The following is a 17,709-nucleotide window of genomic DNA, read 5'->3' on the forward strand; positions in this document are numbered from 1 at the left end:
AGCCATGCTGAGGGGAAAGGGAAAGGGTTCCAAGCTGAGCCATGCTGGCTCAGGAATTCTGGGAGTTGAAGTTCATGAGTCATAAAAGAGCCAAGGTTGCCTATCCCTGGACTAGGTGACGGGAAACAGGGAGGGGGGAATGACAGCTTGACCAAGAGCAGGGAAGTTTGGAACTGGTTTGTGCCAGCACCCGAAGAATAAGAAGAAGAAGAAGAAGAAGAAGAAGAAGAAGAAGAAGAAGAAGAAGAAGAAGAAGAAGAAGAAGAAGAAGAAGAAGAAGAAGAAGAAGAAGAAGAAGAAGAAGAAGAAGAAGAAGAAGAAGAAGAAGAAGTAGTAGTAGTAGTTGGAAGGGGACTTGGAGGTCTTCTAGTCCAACCCCTGCTCAGGCAGGAAACCCTATACCATTTCAGACAAATGGCTGTCCAATCTCTTCTTAAAAACTTCCAGTGCTTCTCTCTCTTTTACTGCTTCTCTCTCTTTTACACACACCCCATAGCTGTATAGTGCCTTGAGGAAGATGAGTTGGTGGGATTACCCCAAACATCTCAGTATTCTCAAAACACCTAGGTAATCATCATTTTCAGAAGATGGGCTAGTCATGGTGGGGTGGGGGGAGGCTGGGATGCGGGGAAACATGGCAGATCTATTTTGCGTGGGAAACTCAGTTCTAGCCTGACTTTACTGCAACCAACATTTTTTAGTAAAAGAACCTACCACTTCAGCTACATGGAGTCGAGGGTCTTTCTTTCTTAAGAGATTGGACCTGGGCAGGTCTGACAGATATGGACGGTCTCATCACTTCAATCACTAGCCATGCCAACAAGAACACATTTGTATACCTGCTCTTTGTGCTCTGATCAGTGTATGCTGGAGGACCTCACGGCAGTGCGACACAGAATGCAATTAATGTTGCTAGTTCCTGGGCAAGATCTGTTTAACGTGCGCACACTTTAATCTTGTGCTGTATATTTTAAATTTTACATCATAGAGTATGCCTTATTTTAATGCTTCTGACATGAATGAACAAGCAAACTAGCCAAGGGAACCATTTGCAAGTTTTAAAGCTTAGGAAAGCAACTGACCGTTGGTCAGGCTTAAGGATGCCTAATTTGTCAAATACAAAGCCAACGTAGGCAGACCCAGGAGAACAAGCCGTCTGGAGCCCATGATGGAAAAGGAGCTTAGAAAAAAGGAAAGAAACAGATTTGCTTGTCAAGGCCCAGATTACAAACTTTATCCCATTTTCAAAGAGATGCAAATGTGTTCCACTCTCCATCGTGTCAGGACAAAAAAGTGGTGAAATCAGGCTGAATATTGACATCAGCTATTGATCACAATTAATAGCACACCTTCTTCGTAAATGTTAAGACGGTCAGAAAGGACCTTGGGCAATTTATCAGCATTAAAACCACTATGATCACAAAGGAAAACAGTGAGTTCTTCGCTTTGGAAAGAGACACGAAAATAACACGAGTTATTTGCAATGTCTACGTTTTACGTAGATTGAACGGTGAGAATTCAGGACACATGTTTGAAGCAGGAGGAATGTCTGACCAACAGCATTTCGATTCTAATGGCTGTCATTACATTAGAATGATGGGGACGGTGCCAGCCATGGAAAACAGGTTGCCATTTGGATTGTGGCCCAGGACTGGGGCAAATAAAATTCATTACCATCTGTTCATTCAAAATAAATTGCTGGGGGGAAGTCTCATCTCAACTATCTTTATTTCTTCTCCTTAAAAAACAAATAATTGAGAAGTAACAGAGAACGCCACTGCTGGGGTCTTTCTAAGATGGCAAGGTTGGATTATGCTTCTGCCAAAGCTGGAGAAGATTTATTTATTTATTTGTTACTGGATAAGTAACTCAAAGTGGTGAACATAATAATGCCCCTTCCTCCTCTAATTTTCCCCATGACAATCCTGTGAGGTGGGTTGGACTGAAAGAGAGGGACTGGCCCAAAGCCACCTGGACAGCTTTTATGCCTAAGGCAGGACTAGGTGTCACTGTCTCCTGGTGATTGCTTCAAAGTCACCCAGTCAGTTTTTATGCCTAAGGCAGGACTAGAACTCACCAGTTCCTGGTGATTGGTCCAAAGTCACCCAGCCAGCTCCCATGCCTAAAATGAAAGCCTTGTTCTGGCTGTCTTTTTTTTTTGCCATTGACGCCATGCTTATTCATACTCAGTTGCTGCCATGGCTTCGGGGTGAAGAACTCAGCAAAGCCTTGATAAAATCCTTGATTATGATGAAGTCGCTCAAAATAGAAGGAAAGCCATCAATCTCTGTGACCATATGCTAGCCAGGATCGTCATAACAGACCTACTACAGTTAAAACTCAGAAGATGATTTTCCTGTAGCCTCTGCATTGTCTTAGCTGTACCAAGCTGTGAGACTTCTGGAGGGACCAGAGACGGTAAATGTAGAAACAGTAGCAGGCTGAATGGAGCTAAAAATGCCTTGGCCTAGCTAACGGTAAATCTTTAATAGGTCACAAAGAGACACAAAAACTCCTCTTATATTAGCAGCTAATGCAGTTTGTAACTGCGTGTGCGGAACTCTCCAAGGTCCTGAAAATGCCGTCATTTGCCTGAGCCCAGATGGTTATTTTCTTCCATTCACTTTGGATACGCCTGCATTATATTGACAGAAACATCTGTTCTCTAAGGTTGCTGCCTCAACTCCCACCAAGATATCCTGATCAATCAATCCAGAGCCAAGTTTACAGTCTTTTAACAACAGATGCCGGAGGGTCTCATTTCCTACTTCCTTGTTTGTTCCAATCTCTCCAGAATGTGTAGAAGGGTTTCTCAACCTTGGCAGTTTGAAGACATGTGGACTTCAACTCCCAGGATTCTTGTGCTGGCTGAGGAATTCTAGGAGTTGAAGTTCACACGTCTTCAAGTAGCCAAGGCTGAGAAAAACTGATGTAGGGGGCTGACACAGAATGAAAAAAAAAATCTGCAGTGAAGTTACGGAGTCATAACCAGCTCATCTTCCTCATCTTCCCAAACCGCTATGAAGTGTGTGTAAGAAAGAGACTGAGAGGACAGAAATCACCCAGAGATGGAATGCCTAGAAACATCTTTAGGACATTTTCCCAATCACAGAAATTAATTAACTATTCATTATTTTAAGCATGCATAAAATATATGAAATAGCAGTCTCATTTGCTATTTAACACACGAGCAAAACTCCATTCAGTTTTAACGGACATTCTGCTTTAACAGATATCTTTTCATCTCATTTGTCTGTGAGAGTTTATGTGTAATTTGAGCTGACTGACAGGGCAAATTACCACCACCAAGAAAGCCCTCTGGCATAAATGATCTCTGACCTCATTGATACCGCCTGTGATGCAGGCCACCCTATAAGCCTGTTTTGAAAGGGGGCGGACCAAATATGCCACAGATAACGATAGCAGGAGTACCCATGTTCAGATATGGTCTTTCCAGAATTGCTACGGAACCTCAACGCTTTTATAATGCATTTGTAAGTCCCAATGCACTTTCAGCTTATGAGCTTCCTAAAGTTGTCTCTATAAGCTGTGCAAAACAGGTCAACAACAGTGGGAAGCAGGGCTCCTTAAGACTAATATGCCTAGGCGGGCAACGTGAGGCCTTAGAAATTGTGTAATAACAAAAACAATCACAGCTTGGCTTTCTGCTCATATGGAGTCAAGTGGACTAGAAGATGAAGCCTTGCACATACACACACATATGTGCACGCACATGGGGTTCCAACTCAGTCTCCATCCCCAGGAACTGCTTGATGTAACTGCAGTGGAATTTGGAGCAGCCAGACTTGGCCTGACCCTGGGCTGTCAGACACACAGAGACTTATTTTAGCTCTGCTGTCAGACCAAATTAACTTCAACTCTCTCCAGGCTGGATTCCACTCTCTTTCCCTTTACCCATTATTTCGAATTCCAGATTCTCCTTGCTGGAAGGGAAACTTCCTCAGAATGGTTAACCCCCTTAACTGAGAACAGATATGTTTAAAATACAAGTTTGCTTTGTCCCCAAAACAGGAGCCTTCGCGTTCACTTCTTCCTCCAAGAGAGGTTTCTGAAAGAGAAATATGTGTCCCTGTTCATTCATGACACCCCCTTGGCTAGCAATTGTCCTTCCTCCCTTCCTCTGAAATATAAATTGGAAAACAGCTGAAGGAGAATGGAAAGCAACTCTCTGATGATCAAGACAAGATAGTTAATACTCCTTGTATGCTAGAACTGGACTGGCTTTCACAGATTTTTTCCTCTATATTCAATGGGACGTGCCACATAAAATATTCAGACAGTCATCCTCCTCGAGGCTGAAGATAAAGAAGAATTGATGTTTATAAGCTGCATTATTTGAATTAAAAAGGACACATTTTATGGGGGAAAGGTGGGCCGCACACCTTGAAATATGTTTAGGAGAATCAAAAATTGATATGCACAGCGTAGTGGCATGGTGTCGTCCCTGGGATTTTTTGAGAAGTGTTGTTGTTTGAAGATAATGCTTGGGACTTATTTTGCTTTCCTTCAGTAGGTTTGTCACAGAACTAGAGTTCCACTCTTACGTACTCGGTCCTTGTGCAGAAAGTCAATTGCCATTTTGATAATTTATCTATTTATTAAGTTGATTGATACAGTCATTCAGCTCAGTACAAGACTCAGTCATGCTGCACTGCCTATAAAGGTGGCGTTGCATGGATTCACTTCCCACCTCTTCATATTCAGTATCAGTTCTTGTGGCTGCCCAGATGCTGCTCAATTACAGGGGTCTCCAAATCTGGCAACTTTAAGATTTGTGGACTTCAATTCCCAGAATTCCTCAGTCAGCCATGCTGGAAGTTGAAGTCCACAAGTCTTAGAGTTGCCAAGTTTGTATTGCCCTGCTGAATTAGCTATGGTCCCTCATCATAGGCCAGGCTGTGGGATTGCCAACACTTGTTCCAACACTGGAAATTTTTAAGAAGAGATTGGACAACCATTTGTCTGAAATGGTATAGGGTTTCCTGCCTGAGCAGGGTTGGACAAGAAGACCCTTCCAACTCTGCTATTCTGTTCTGTTCTGTTCTGTTCTGTTCTATTCCATTCCATTCCATTCCATTCCATACCATACCATACCATTCCATTCCATTCTATCTTCTGGACAGCACGCTCAATCTAACAAGTCTGCAGAGGCCCCCAATCCGGACTTCACAACATCTTGAACGAACACTTACTCTAAAAAATTCTTTGGTCGAGCCGGAATCCAAGGTTCCATAGGCGATCTCGGTCTGCTTAGCCAAGTCTTCAGCGCTTTCAATAGGGGACACCATCCTTTCAACCGTGAGGAAGGCAGCCAGGTTGGCAGTGTAGGAGGAGATGATGATGAGGGTGAAGAACCACCAAACGCCTCCGACGATTCGCCCTGAGAGAGACCTAAGAAATCGGAGAGGTGGTTACTTTGCTATAGGCTGGTCTCGGGTCTTCCGCAGGAAGAGAAATCCCATGGGGTCCAAACAGGAGGGGAATGAAGAGAAAGAGAACCAATACTGGCGTTAATGGAGACTAGAAATTCACCGAGCATTACATTCATGGCACAGAAAGGTCACAATAGGCAGTCCTCAACTTATGACCACAATTGAGCTCAAAATTTATGTTGCTAAGCGAGACATTGGTTCCGTGGGTTTTGCCCCATTTGATGACCTTTCTTGCTACAGTTCTTTAGTCAATCACTACACTTGTTGAATTAGCAATACACCTGTTAAATGAATCTGGCTTCCCCATTGACTTGCTTGTCAGAAGGTCATAAAAGATGATCACAGGACCCCGGGGACACGGCAACCGTCATAAATATGAGTCCATTGCCAAGTATCTCAGTTTTGATCACATGATCATGGGGATGCTGTGTGGGTCGTAATTGTGAAAAACGGCCCTAAGTCCCTTTTTTTGAGTGCCATTGTAACTTTGAACAGTCCCCGAAGGAACCGTTGTAAGTCAAGGACTGTCTGTAGCTTAAGCCTAGCATAAAGGAAAAAATGGAGATGCTTGCCACTGCCTAGTTAATGGTTGTATTTATCCAATCTGAAGTGTGGCCAACCCAGGTCCTTCACCTATGATCAGTGGTGGGATTCAAATAGGTGAACAACCGGTTCTCTGCGTGGATGCCACTTCCGGATGTCCATTCTGGGCCTGGGCAACATAAAATTAGCTACCAGTTCTGCCGAAGTGGTGCAAACTGGTTGAATCCCACCACTGACATTGTGAAAAACCAGAAACAGGGAAACTGAATAAACCAAGAGTCAGCTAACCACGACCTAAAAAATTGGGCAACATGATTGTACCTCCTTAATAGGATATGTCAAGGTTTTCTTTTATTTCTGCCAACTTCCGGCATCCCACTTTGCTTCTGAGTGAATCTGTGTGGACTCCAATCCTACTGGCTGCTACATCACTTCCTGTCCTCCTATTGGCCTTATCAGTAACACGGCAATTCCCTGTCGCCCTTTTATGCATTCCGAAAAGAAAAAACGGGAGATTTGTCTGCCGTCCAAGTTTCTGTCCCATTGCTCAGAATTCTGCATTCTTTGGCAGGGAGAGATGCCAGAGCCCTTTGATGTTAATTAGAGTGCCGGCCTGTCTGCGACTCAAGATTGCAAAGCACAAAGATCTATAATTTATAAATCTGATTTACGACGTAGTGACCTAAGCCCCAGACTTCCATTTCAGCTGGCAGTTCTCACAAGAGGAGAGGGGCAAAACGTCTTGCTTTTCTTCGGCAGTACAGTAACTGCAGGTTTTGTTTTTGGGTTTTTTTTTTTTTTTTAAAGGCACGGTAGGAAGCCATTTTTCCCGACTGTTTTGCTGCGATGAATTTTGGCCGCATGGAATTCCCTGCAAGAAACAGGTCTAGGCAAGAGAGAGGAATTGGCATCTGTGAAATGTTCTGTAGCTACTGATGCGCTTAGGTTATCTCTCAGCCCAACCTACCTTACAGGGTGGTGATTATTGTTGTTTTTTTCCAATACTTTTATGAAGGAATATATTAAGCAAGTATAAAACTAACGCAACAACATAGTACAGGGATATATGTTTTGATTTTGTTTTTAAAAAGTTATTTTTCCCTAATTAAAAACATTAAAAAAGAGTGCAGAAGGGAAAAAAACACACACACACAAAAAGAAGAAAAAAAAATAGGATTTACCCCTTCTTTCCTAGCTAGTATATAACCAACTAACAACTTACCGCTGTCTCTTAAAATGCAAATAAACATTTTTTCCCCTTTATATTTCACCCCATTTTCTATAAGCCCACTCCTAAGTCTTTGCTTCTCCTTAGTAATCAGCAAAAGGATTGTTTTGATGAAATTCCTAACCACTTGACTATGGCCTGTGAGCCATCATATGAATCTGTTTAGTTTTATTCTGCATTCAAGTACGAATGTATTTACTTTTATTCCGCCTTCGCAACATGGAACTGAGAAAAGCCAGTTCTTCCAAATGGTAACTATTATGGCCCCCGTGTATTAATTATATCATGCATGATCAGAAGAGACAGACCCCTTTAGATCAAAAATTCCTTTTCTAAAACCATTTTAGGATCACTTGGAAGAGGTTTTACACAACCTTTCGTTGCAGCATCCATGACTTCGTATGATACCAGTGGGTTAAAAAAAAAAAAAAGTAGTAAGATCTAAATATCAATAGCAATTAAAAAGATTGATAAAGGGATTTCAAAGATTATTGCCAAATCAAAGAGCACAGAGAGAAACCCTGAGAGAAAGATTTAGGCTGTTGAGTGGAGTTAAAATATTAAGATGTTATCAATGAGGACAAAACCATAGCATGTTATCCTTATTGTTATTGATAGAAGAGAATATTTATAGCTCAGCTTTGAACTGTCCTCCCTGAGCTGTCTTGCAGATGTTTTATTATACAATGGGTGACATCATCAGTCCTAGAAGAGGGAGGGGTTTGTGGAGGAGGAGGAGGAGGAGGAGGAGGAAACATGTGGGATGCATAGTGCTCTCTGAGCTTGGTTGCTTTCTTGCAGACATTTCATGACCCTGTTAGGTAACATCATCAGTGCTAGAAGTGAGTAGTGGCTGGCCCTTGCAAATAAAATGAGAACCAAGTACCTCAATGTATCTCTTGGGCTACAAAACAACAGCAAGAAAACAGCCAAACTCAAAGAGCACCAAGGACCCCAGAGTCATTGTTATACTCTCTTTCCACAGTAAATTACTGGGAGCAGCATGGTATTCTAAACCAGTAGCACACGGACACAGTTTCTCCATCTCTGAAAATTGGCTTTGGACTCTCCCCTCTAATTCCCTTTGCTTCTACTGAAGTCATCAAACACGGGACCTGGAGGCCAAAAACCACAATGGGGTTCCCATAAAGAATTGCAGAGACCGCAGAGGTGTAAAGAGACTGGCGGGGAAGCAAAGGAACATGCTCAAACATCTCTGGATCCAAATACAGGTGGTCCTCTACTTACAATCAGTCTTTTAGTGACCGTTCAAAGTTAGGACAGCTCTGCCCCCCCCAAGGGACTTATGACTTGACTTCTGAGGTCAACCCAGTGCTGTGGTCACACAATCACATTTTGGGCCCTCGGCAACTGGCCGGCATTTACAGCCAGGATATACAATTCTGCCATGATTAAAAAATGTAAAAATGTACATCTGTGAACTCAAGGCAAACACAGCTTTATGGAACTTGGTAGTCAGTCATCAAAAAAAAAAATAACTTTCTGTGTCTTTCTTTTTTCCTTTAATTGAGCATTAAGTGCCAATTTCATCCACATGAACCACAATCATATGCTACCACAGTCCTCTGTAGATGGATTTTTCAGCCAGTTTCTATTAAATGCTGGCCAAGAATTAGTCTATAATTATGAATTCAATAATGATAATTATTGTTCCATATAAAGCTTAGCTAGGAGGGCTGTTTTGTTGACTTCTCCATCTGGCCACAGCCCTAGAACTGCCTGCTCTCCCACACTCAAGTGTTAAAAACTCCTGCCTCTATTTAGTCTCTGGACCCAGGCAAGGATCAGAGCAGCCAGCCGAGACTCACGGATAATAGGCCAAAGTGAAAATAATCATAAGTATGATCACATTACATATTGAACAGAATGATGCCTAATGTTTTTGAACCAGATTTTATAGTTTTGGAAAGACAATGGTTTGGTTTTGTTATGTCAATAAATAAGACATTTCATTTCTTTCTTTTGCTTGGAGATAATCTTATCTCTTCCAGCCTATTGTTCAGGGCTCTGTCTTTCCTTCCTTCCATCCATCCATCCATCCATCCATCCATCCATCTCTAGGTAGCTAGCTAGATAGCATCTAGCTAGCTAGCATCTAGCTAGCATCTAGCTATCTATCATCCATCCATATCTAGCTAGCTAGCTAGCTAGCATCTAGCTAGCATCTAGCTATCATCCATCCATATCTAGCTAGCTAACTAGCTATCATTTAACTATCTATCATCTAGCTAGCTATCATCCATCCATCCATGTCTGTCTTTTATCCATCTATCTATCTATCTGTCTGTCTGTCTGTCTGTCTATCTATTTATCTATCTATCATCTATCTATTTATTTATCTAGCCAGCTAGCTATCATTTTGTTGTGCATTATTATTGTGATTAAATACATGCACTTCAATGGACTCACAAGCCAGATGAAGAGATCTATTTTGCACCCAACCAGAAGAAGATATAGATTTATTCTTGCAAATATACAACTTCCAGCCAATGGGGAACAGCTAGAGTCGGCCACCGACTTCAAGGACACCCATTCTCCACAAGGTCATACAGAGACTTTGGACTTTTCTTCTCAAACCTCCCCAAAGGGGCTGGCAGAAAATGTCCCATCCAGTAAAAAAACCTGAGTTCACTAAATTTGTAAAAAAAATTAAGGCTGTGTGGTACTTCACATCCAAAGACTAAGTGATGGTTCAGAGTGTATGGGGCTATGAAGAAAACACTTCTCTGCAATTCCATAAAGTGAATGTATCTTTCCTTGAGATCATGCCAAGGGTAGCTGCCTTGCAAAGCCTCAGATAGATGCTATGTGAGCTGGTGTGTGTGCCTGTGTGTCTATGTACCCCTTGCACTCTGGAGCAGTTTTCTCCTTTGAATCCCAAAGTGCCACACAGCCCACTTAAGGCTTATCTTGAGACACTAGCAAACATCTTACCAGAGTCTATGTACTGAAGAAGAACAAGTCAAATGGAAACCAACCAATCAGCTGAGTGCCCACAGCTTTCCACATGATGTCCTATGCTTATTTTCCCGGTCCATTAATGGCTAAGTACATGGGCAACAGCAATTTAAAATGCTAGCGGTACACGTTATCTTTAGAGCAAGCAAACAGCAAAATTGCATTTGTGGTTCTAGGATTCCATTGCGAAGCATCCATGCACAAGGAGAAAGCTAGAAGTTGTGCTCAAACAGGAGGGAACAATGGCAAAATTTTGGTTGGAAAAGAACAAAGCTTGATAGCACACAAACAAACTTCTTGGAGCTGGCTTATGTCTGTCAGGTTAATTTGCTCTGTACATCATTTAAATAGGTGTTTCTTAACTTTGGCAACTGTAAAGATGCACGGACTTCAACTCCCACAATTCCCCCTCCAGCAAATGAGAGTTGAAGCCCTTCTGTCTAGTTCCTAAGGTTGACAAACATTGATCTAGAATGAACACTGATGGGAGTTACAGTCTATATGTCTTAAAACTGCCAAGTCCTAAAAATACTGCTTGAAATGTATATTGTTTATCATCACTACAGAGGCAAGATAGTTTTGGAGCCTCTATTAATGATTGGAGGGAATGAGATAACTAACACTGGATATCCTCCCTCCTGTAGTCCATAATTACCAGAAGCCAAGAGAAAAGTCATGCGTGGATCATACATTTTTCAAGCACCTAGACTTCCAATAAGATTCAGCAGTTTTGAACTGGATCACCAAACAGGCTAGCCAAGAATACTGGCTTGGAGGATTCCAGTGTTACATTGGGGTCACAAGAATCACTTGAAGAATGTTTATTGCTTCTGCTAGATCTCATCACAACAATGTAGTGTTCAACTTCAGCTGAACCCTGGCATGACTGAGTGTCTTGGGTTTAGGGGACTACCAATTCCAAGGTGATGTCATCTTTGATCTTGGATGGGGTAGCCCGACCGACCCAGTGTGCAATTTGGGAGTCTTCCTGGACTCACGACTGCACAAGAAGAAGATGGCAATTGTGATCAGGAGGATTTTTGCACAGAGGTGCACAGAATGCACCAGTTGCCTCTGTTCCAAGTTTAGGAAGTTCTGTTCAGTCACTCATGTCCTAGTCACTTCCAGATTGGATTATCATAATGCGCTCTACATGGGGCTGCCCTTGAAAAGTATCCAAAAAGCTTCAACTGGTATGGGATGCAATGGTGTAGGCAGTTCTAGGTGCTTCCAGAACAGCACATGTCACACCTCTGCTCCACAAGCTGCATTGGATGTCAGCTTGCTTCTGGGTTCAGTTAAGAGGATGGTTTTAACCTTTAAAGCTCTTCATATCATGAGCTGGGTTATCCCCAATTGCATCTGCCCAACCCATCAGGTCTGGTAGAGAAGGTATGGTTTGGGTCCCATCAGCTATGAACTTAGACTTGGTGGATCTAAGAGGTGGGCCTTCTCTGTTGTGGTACCCACTTTATGGAACATTTTCCTCGGCCACAAAGTGAGATTTAGTTTTAGACATTCCAGAAGTCCTTCAAAATTTGGCTATGTCATCAGACCTCTGGGATTAGTGACACCTTAAGATGGCTCCACCATTGTGGTTAATGTTCACTCTCTCCTGTGCTGGATGGTTGTATTTTTAATGGTTCTTTTTTAATAATTTTGTATATACGATTATTGCTTTGTTTTAATGGTTGCACGCAGCCCAAAGTCACTTCGTATGAAATGGATAGCCATTTAATTTACTCAGTAACTAACTAAATAAATGTTAACTGTTAGGAGAAAGAGAGAGGAAGATTGTAGGCTTGGCAGAGTCCAGTCTAATTGAATACAATAAAGCACTCGTTTGAAAAACAAATGTTTCTAAAAGGTCAAAGTGGGGGGGGGGGAGAAAACGAAAGGAAAGCCACTGGCATTGCAGACATGTTAGGCCTGGATAAACCTCACACACATTATGCGTATGTGAGCTCTTTCTGAATAACAAAAAGACTGTTTTGAATATGGCAGCGTTTATCCAAAGACACAGTGGATTAAACTAGACCTATGATGGGAAAAGAGGATAATCCCAGTTCATCAATTTTGCTCATAAAGACTGAAAACTCGAGGAACAATTATAGAGCGGCCTATTGCTTACTGATGTAAAACATACTTCGCGCTGACTGGGATTCCAAATTAAATCTGGGTTTTAAGAAAAGTCTCCACTTAGAGAAGGGACTGCAAAACATTGCATTTATGGAGGGGGAAAAAAATCTGAGCTGAAATGGGTCCACAAAAGTTTGTGCTTATTTCACTACTGCAGAAAAAGTAAAGTCACTTATTTCTGCAAATACTACTCCACTAATTTATAATGGACCCAAAGAATTGTGGTAGTGTCCATGCAATCCTTATGCAACTAATCCGGAGTAATTGTAATGGCATCTACTGACTGAAATGTACTTAATCCAGCTTCTGACTTCCCACAAATGCACAATCAGATACTTCTAAACCAACAAGAGGACTTTTGGAACGACAAGCTTCTCCTCTTGTCTTCTCCACCATATATTTCCACACTGCTGTCATTTCTATCCTCCCCCAATCTTCCAAAACAGCTTGAAACCAGCCCATAACCCTCTTCATGTTCCCTCTTCTAAACTTTGAAAAACAGCTGAACTTCTAGGAGAGGAAGAAGCTAGGCCAGACCTTCCATGGATCTCGCAGGACAAAGTACAAAATTTGGCAATGCCAAATAGTCTGCATTGGCCAGTAACTAACTCAGTTCCTGGATCCAGCTGATGTCATGTGATTTGACAGACTGAAAACTAATTTTGAACGGGTGGACAGATCTCCAGTGGAAGTGGCCAGAGATAGCCTGCCTTTGAAGTAGTCCTTCATCTTCTACGGCAGCGTTTCTCAACCATGTCCATTATAAGACGGGTGGACTTCAACTCCCAGCATTCCTCAGCCGTCTTGAGTGACCCAGATCGTGCTGGTTGGGGAATTCTGGAAGTTGAAGTTCACACACCTTAAAATGTCCAAGGTTGAGAAACATTGTCCTACAGCTTTGCCCTTTGATAGTTGCCTTCCAAACCAACAGATTCTACTGCAAGGACCCAAGCCAAGAAGGTGAGGTTTGCTCATCGCCATGTACAAATAAAAGAACATCGGTTCATTTAAGAGCTCCAAATAAACTTCTATTATTCAGAAGGAGAGCCCATTTTTAACCTCATTCCAGGTTGCTCTTTTTGGACCTGCCAAATTATCCCCCCAGAGGCTAAACTCTGTTCTCTCATGAAAAAGAGACTGATAATTAATTATACAGTGTTTCTTTCAACATGCTAGACTTTGATTCTTTGCTGGACCTTCCCCACTGCTATTGTATTTCTGGCTCCCTGGCCTTTGCTGGGGTAGTTGCCAAAATCACACTGTAGAACACAAAAACACATGCAGAGCAAGAGAGGAAGAGAGAGAGAGAGAGAGAGAGAGAGAGAGAGAGAGAGAGAGAGAGAGAGAGAGAGAGAGAGAGAGAGAGAGAGAGAGAGAGAGAGAGAGGGAGGGAGAAAGAGAGAAAATGTGTTTATGTGACAGAGAAAGACAGAGAGAGAGACAGAGGATGTGTGTGTGTGTGTGTGTGTGTGTGTGTGTGTGTGTGTGTGAAAGACAGAGAGAATGAGAGATGGGACGGGGGGGAAGGGAACTAGCACAGAATTCAATATATTACAATTCTCTGAAAGGAGATCTAAGGAAGAATCAGCATGCTCCGAGTGTCAGGAATGATACAAATCAAAGACAAAAAGGTCAATGACAAGAAAAGCATCTGACAAAATCAAAACAAGCAAACAAAAACCCATAGAAAAGGAGCGAAGAGGGTAGCATGGGCAGCAACAAACAGCCTAGCATAGGTACGTCTTAATTTTAAATGCTGTTACAACATGTGAGCTGTATCAAGCATTAGCCATTGTCGTCTTGCAAAGCAGAAATCAACGTGTTACATGCACCAAGCGGATGACCGTAAAATGAGCTATGCAGCAAAAACACGGTAGCTCTCCAAGCATCGCCAAAAGATGTAGAAAAAGAAAACCCGATGCATTTTACAGCCTCGGCATGGTGGATATAAGTTCTGGTCGTGATGCACGAGAAAAAAGCATCGGTTAACCATATCCTCGGTGACAGCAGCTTGACAGAGGTTGCTTATGCCATGGAAGGATATACAGGTAGTCCTCGACTTACGATCATAATTGAGCCCCAAATCTTCAGCTAAGCAGGACAGTTGTTAAGTGAGTTTTGCCTCACATGACACCCTTTCTTGCCATGATTGTTAAGTGAAATCACTGCAGCTGCTCAGTTAGCAACACAGTTATTAAGTGAACCAGGCTTCCCCATTGACTGTGCGTGTCAGAAGGTTGCAATGGGGGGAGGTCACATGTCCCCGGCACACTGCGACCATCATAAATACGAGTCAACTGCCAAGCATCTCAATTTTGATCACGTGAGCGTGGGGACGCTGCAACGGTGTGAAGAACCGTCATAAGTGAAAAGTGAAGGGACGGAAGTTGTAACTCTGAACGATCAGTAAATGAATAGCTGAAAGTCGAGGGCTACCTGTATCAGAAAGAAAACTTTGGAGAGCAATTGAGTGATGTCTCGGAGAAACGTATATGCACCATGGTTATCTCCCAACAAACCATAAAATGCAAAAAGGTGATGGGTGTTACGAGAAGAATACGAAAGAAACCAAAACCAACCTTGGAGAAATATCACATCCTTGCTGCATAAAGGCACCCAGGGAAAACCAAAGGCTGTTAAATATTCCAAATTCATTGGGCGGATCAGGAGGATTTTGAGGGTCCCGAGGCTCTTCCTGGTTATCTTCCAAATGCCACTCGTAAGGACTGAATCGGCTGACTAGAAACAGAACTACGCTGACGCCAATGTACGCAAAGACTATACACATCCAAATTTCATAGGCCAAAGGATCCAGAAAGGAGAAGACCCCTGGTTTAGATTTCTGGGGCTTCTTGATCATGATAGAAATGCCCAAGCTCATAAAAGGTTTGGAAAAATCTATGACTTCTTCTCGGACCAGGGTTATGGTCAGTGGGGCAACAGCTATATCTGCTCTCTGGAAAGACAGAACACAGACATAAAAAAAGTAAGAAGAGAAAATTACAGCAAGATATCTTTATTAACACCACAGCAGCCCTTGTTTCTCTGACAAGGGATTCCACAGCTCTTGAGCACGTTCTACCTCACGGGAATGCTGCTCTTGCTTGGTTGACCATCTGCAGTTCCTTATGCTTCCTGCTTTGGGAGGAGGAACTCAAGAACTCTATATGTCTCTGACAGATTTGCAGGCAGCACGTTCTACTCTAGGGATAGACTGGTCAGACCAAAGATCTAAGAAGCAGAGGAAGAAGAGGTGACTATGTTTCTGCTTCTGCTTATGTGCTTCCCAAACATGGCTGGGTTGGTCATTTTTTTAGACCCCAAGAATTCTGGAGGGCTGGCATCCTTGGCTTCATCCCACAACGCTCTTCTCGTGATCTCATCTTGAGCCCACTGCAGAAGAATGAGGATGGAGGAGGACTTGACCTTAGAATCACCTAGGGCTGAAGATAAGCAGCTTTATGAGGTAGAAGCAGCCATGGAAGGTGCATAACCTTGGAGAGATGTGCAACTGAGAAAGCCAGCTCCACCAATTTCCTTTGCCATACTGCGACAATAAATTTATTTTACTTACGTGTTACATTTATATAGTCACCCATCTCAAACCCTTTTCCCAAGTTTCCGCCACAAGGAATTAGTCCAACTTTCTACAATAACATGGATGATAATGTTGAAACTATCTGGGCTTTTGTTTTTGTTTTTTTGTCAATTGGACTTCACTACTTCCTGTTCTGGACATCTTACCTGGGATTCCTTATTTAATGCCTTTTGTTATTAAACAAACGACCATCTACAAGCAAACATCATGCATTTACGTTTTCCTTTCCTTGGCCCTTCCCCCATTCAAGAAACGTACAAAAAACCTTTAGTTTAGTTAAAAGCATCAGGTTTTCTGCTCAGTTCAGCAAAACTTGGCAAGGCCACTTATAGGCGTTTAGCAATTTTCTTGTCCCCATAGAGTGAAATGGAGGAGCGCAGTCAAGCCTGAGCTCTAAGTAAGACGTTCCAGAATCAGCCTTCTGAGTTGGACTGATCTCAAAATAAGTCATGAGAGTTTGGGGCTCAGCCAAATCACTCTATGAAACTTTGGCATTTGTACAAAAGTTTAGTTGGCTTATAAACCCTTCTCCATTCACAGGATGCATCTGCTGCTGATCAAAATATCTCAGATGATATCACGAGTTGGATCATAAGAGTAGCTTAGAGATCTTCCAAGGAAGATTAAAAGGGACCGGTACCAAAAGTCAATTGAAATTTTCAGAACTTGAGAATGAGATTTAAGGTGGGAACTAGAACTCACTGACTCCTGGTTTCTAGCCTGGTGCCTTAACCACTAAATTAGCCTGGCTCTGTAGCTTATTGAATCTTGCTTGTTTCCCTATGTACAGTGAAATGTATTTGGTTTAGCTTTACTAAAGTGTGCATCAAATGAAACTTAAATCACACCCTTCCTGTCGGATAAGGATAATGTTAACAACAACAACCAATTAAACAAGAGCCTCTGCTGGATTTAGCTTGTTAGAGTATTGGGTTGTGAAGTTTAGTTTAGCTTTCCTCATGCCATGAATATTTTTTGCAAGCTACTGCATATCAAAGTAATGCAAATTACTCACAGAAGGGGGAAAGGGAATAGGAAACATTTTGCTTCTGCTAAAGAAAAAAAAAACCTCTCTATTTTATTATTAGAGGAAGTGCATTTGTATGGCCTAGCTTGAACCTAAAAATAATTAAATATCCTATAAATATATCTACCGGGGCAGGCCTAACACTAATCATCATCATTTATTACATTTATAGGCTGCCTGGCTCCCATGATTCTGAGTGGTTAGGAATGATCTTAAAAGATGCTCTACAAAATACTTCCACTGAGTAACAATCTCTTCTTGTTGATAATACATATGAATAAAGATACAGAGGATCAGATGTACTTTGCAGTGCAAAGACTACTAGATAAACAGGACTTCTTTCTTAGTCAACACAGATACAAGATCTGTTAGGATATTAAATTTAGTAGCTGGAACAGTAAAGTGTACAATGGGTGAGAACACACAGTTGTAGTTGATTGGTTGGAGATTGCTGGCTCCTGCATGAGGCGATCTATGTTATGATTGGTTGCTGAATGTAAAGGGGGGAGTTTCCATTTTCCCCACCTTTTTTCTTTAGTGTGCTCTGTAGGCTGTTTTGTGAGTTACCTCACGATTTACCTCATGAGGATGTAGTGATGCCCCCCTATCTTATTTACTGTAAATATTGACGTAAAATGTATTTATTTATATAAAACTACAAGTTTGCATCAGTGTCTTCGACTTTATGTGGACAGCTGCTGCACAATTTTTCAACAAAATCTGATTGCATGCCTCTTTCTAA

At 42.1% G+C, this 17,709-nt stretch overlaps 1 protein-coding gene across 6 annotated transcripts in view; it reads right to left on the bottom strand.

The window, feature by feature from the left end:
* The window catches only part of GRIA3 (glutamate ionotropic receptor AMPA type subunit 3), a 101,997-nt gene that overhangs the window by 21,355 nt on the left and 62,933 nt on the right, over positions 1 to 17,709 (bottom strand). For all 6 annotated transcript variants that reach the window (XR_005558178.1, XM_039355626.1, XM_039355627.1 and 3 more), the window contains exons 11-12: positions 14,922 to 15,298; positions 5,214 to 5,412 (exon numbers count right to left, since the gene is read on the bottom strand). Coding sequence is in view for 5 of the 6 variants with exons in the window: in XM_039355626.1 (XP_039211560.1) it covers positions 5,214 to 5,412; positions 14,922 to 15,298 (576 nt within the window). In the remaining variant the exon portion in view is untranslated. The remainder of the gene's footprint in view (positions 1 to 5,213; positions 5,413 to 14,921; positions 15,299 to 17,709) is intronic.

This window comes from Crotalus tigris, unplaced genomic scaffold, assembly GCF_016545835.1.
Source record: "Crotalus tigris isolate CLP2741 ecotype Arizona unplaced genomic scaffold, ASM1654583v1 scf7180000018701.437623, whole genome shotgun sequence".
NCBI classification, from domain to species: domain Eukaryota; kingdom Metazoa; phylum Chordata; class Lepidosauria; order Squamata; family Viperidae; genus Crotalus; species Crotalus tigris.